The sequence below is a fragment of the Solanum tuberosum genome, unplaced genomic scaffold (assembly GCF_000226075.1).
Source record: "Solanum tuberosum cultivar DM 1-3 516 R44 unplaced genomic scaffold, SolTub_3.0 scf00119, whole genome shotgun sequence".
NCBI lineage: Eukaryota > Viridiplantae > Streptophyta > Magnoliopsida > Solanales > Solanaceae > Solanum > Solanum tuberosum.
This window is the reverse complement of record NW_006239045.1, coordinates 951,264-952,354: the sequence shown is the minus strand read 5'-3', so window position 1 is coordinate 952,354 and position 1,091 is coordinate 951,264. Positions and strand designations below refer to the sequence as shown.

Genomic DNA, 1,091 nt, shown 5'->3' with positions numbered 1-1,091 from the left:
TGATATCACTTTGTCACAGACTTAGTAGACGTTTGAACATGCGATATGAAATCATGAGATGTACTCAACATTTGGACATGCAATTTTATGCTGATTTAATTTCATGATTTCATATTATGAGATGAAATCTCAAATTCTCCAATAATCATAATTTGAGAATTTTAAATCATGATTTGAGATTTTTCAAATACAAAAATTGACTCACAAGTCTATATTTTGTAAAAACAACCTCACATATATATCTACTAACCATCATTTCATATGTAAATAAAATTTATAATTCATATCATTATTTTTTAAAATAAAACCATTTATATCTCATATAAAGATTATTCTCACTGACATAGAATTTATTATCACTTCAAATCAATTTCTACTCTACCATTTGTATTCAAAATTCATTAGTTTTTATAAATCAAATATATTTACCAATCAAATTGATCAACAAATGGCTCAAAGTAACAATGTTGGTTTGTCTTCTCAGCCATATGAGCGAGAAATGCAAATTCAACGTGAGAAGATTGTTCATACATGTGGGAGGATTATATTAAAACACTAGCTCACCACAACTTATGTTTTTTTTTAATTGAATTAAAGATTAATCAATAAATATTGTATTTTTTAGAATATATTTATGACAGTGTATGATGCGGTTTTATAAACTTGTACTTAATTGATAAGATTGTATAAAGAATTGAGACAATTTTAATAGTTGGCGGAATGGCCTGGGAGGCCCCTGTACTTGGCTTCGTTTGTCAGTTGACCCTTTTACTCATCACTTTGTAAAATGAACCCTTAAACTCAATGAAACTCTATTTTTTAAAATCCTCTAACCATTGACCGAGCTTATGTGGCACTGAAATGGCTTTGTTGGACAAATATGTGACCCCGTGCGTTTTGAAGCAAGTGAATACAATATTTTTATTTTGAAATTATCAAAATTATAAGACAAAACAATAATAATATTTTTTTTTTAAATACGGAAAACCTCCTTCTTCTTCACTCCACCCCACCCTGCCCCACCCTACCCCTTCTCTCTTCTTCTTCTTCAGCCCCACCCTTTTTCTCTTCTTCTTCTTCAACCTCAGCCC

At 30.2% G+C, this 1,091-nt stretch overlaps 1 protein-coding gene across 1 annotated transcript in view; it reads left to right on the top strand.

Annotated features, from left to right (window-relative positions):
• Positions 1–448: 448 nt before the first annotated feature.
• The window catches only part of LOC107061157 (RNA-binding protein 2-like), a 6,072-nt gene continuing 5,429 nt past the window's right edge, over positions 449–1,091 (top strand). The window contains exon 1 of the mRNA XM_015309993.1: positions 449–512. Coding sequence (XP_015165479.1) covers positions 449–512 — 64 coding nt within the window. The remainder of the gene's footprint in view (positions 513–1,091) is intronic.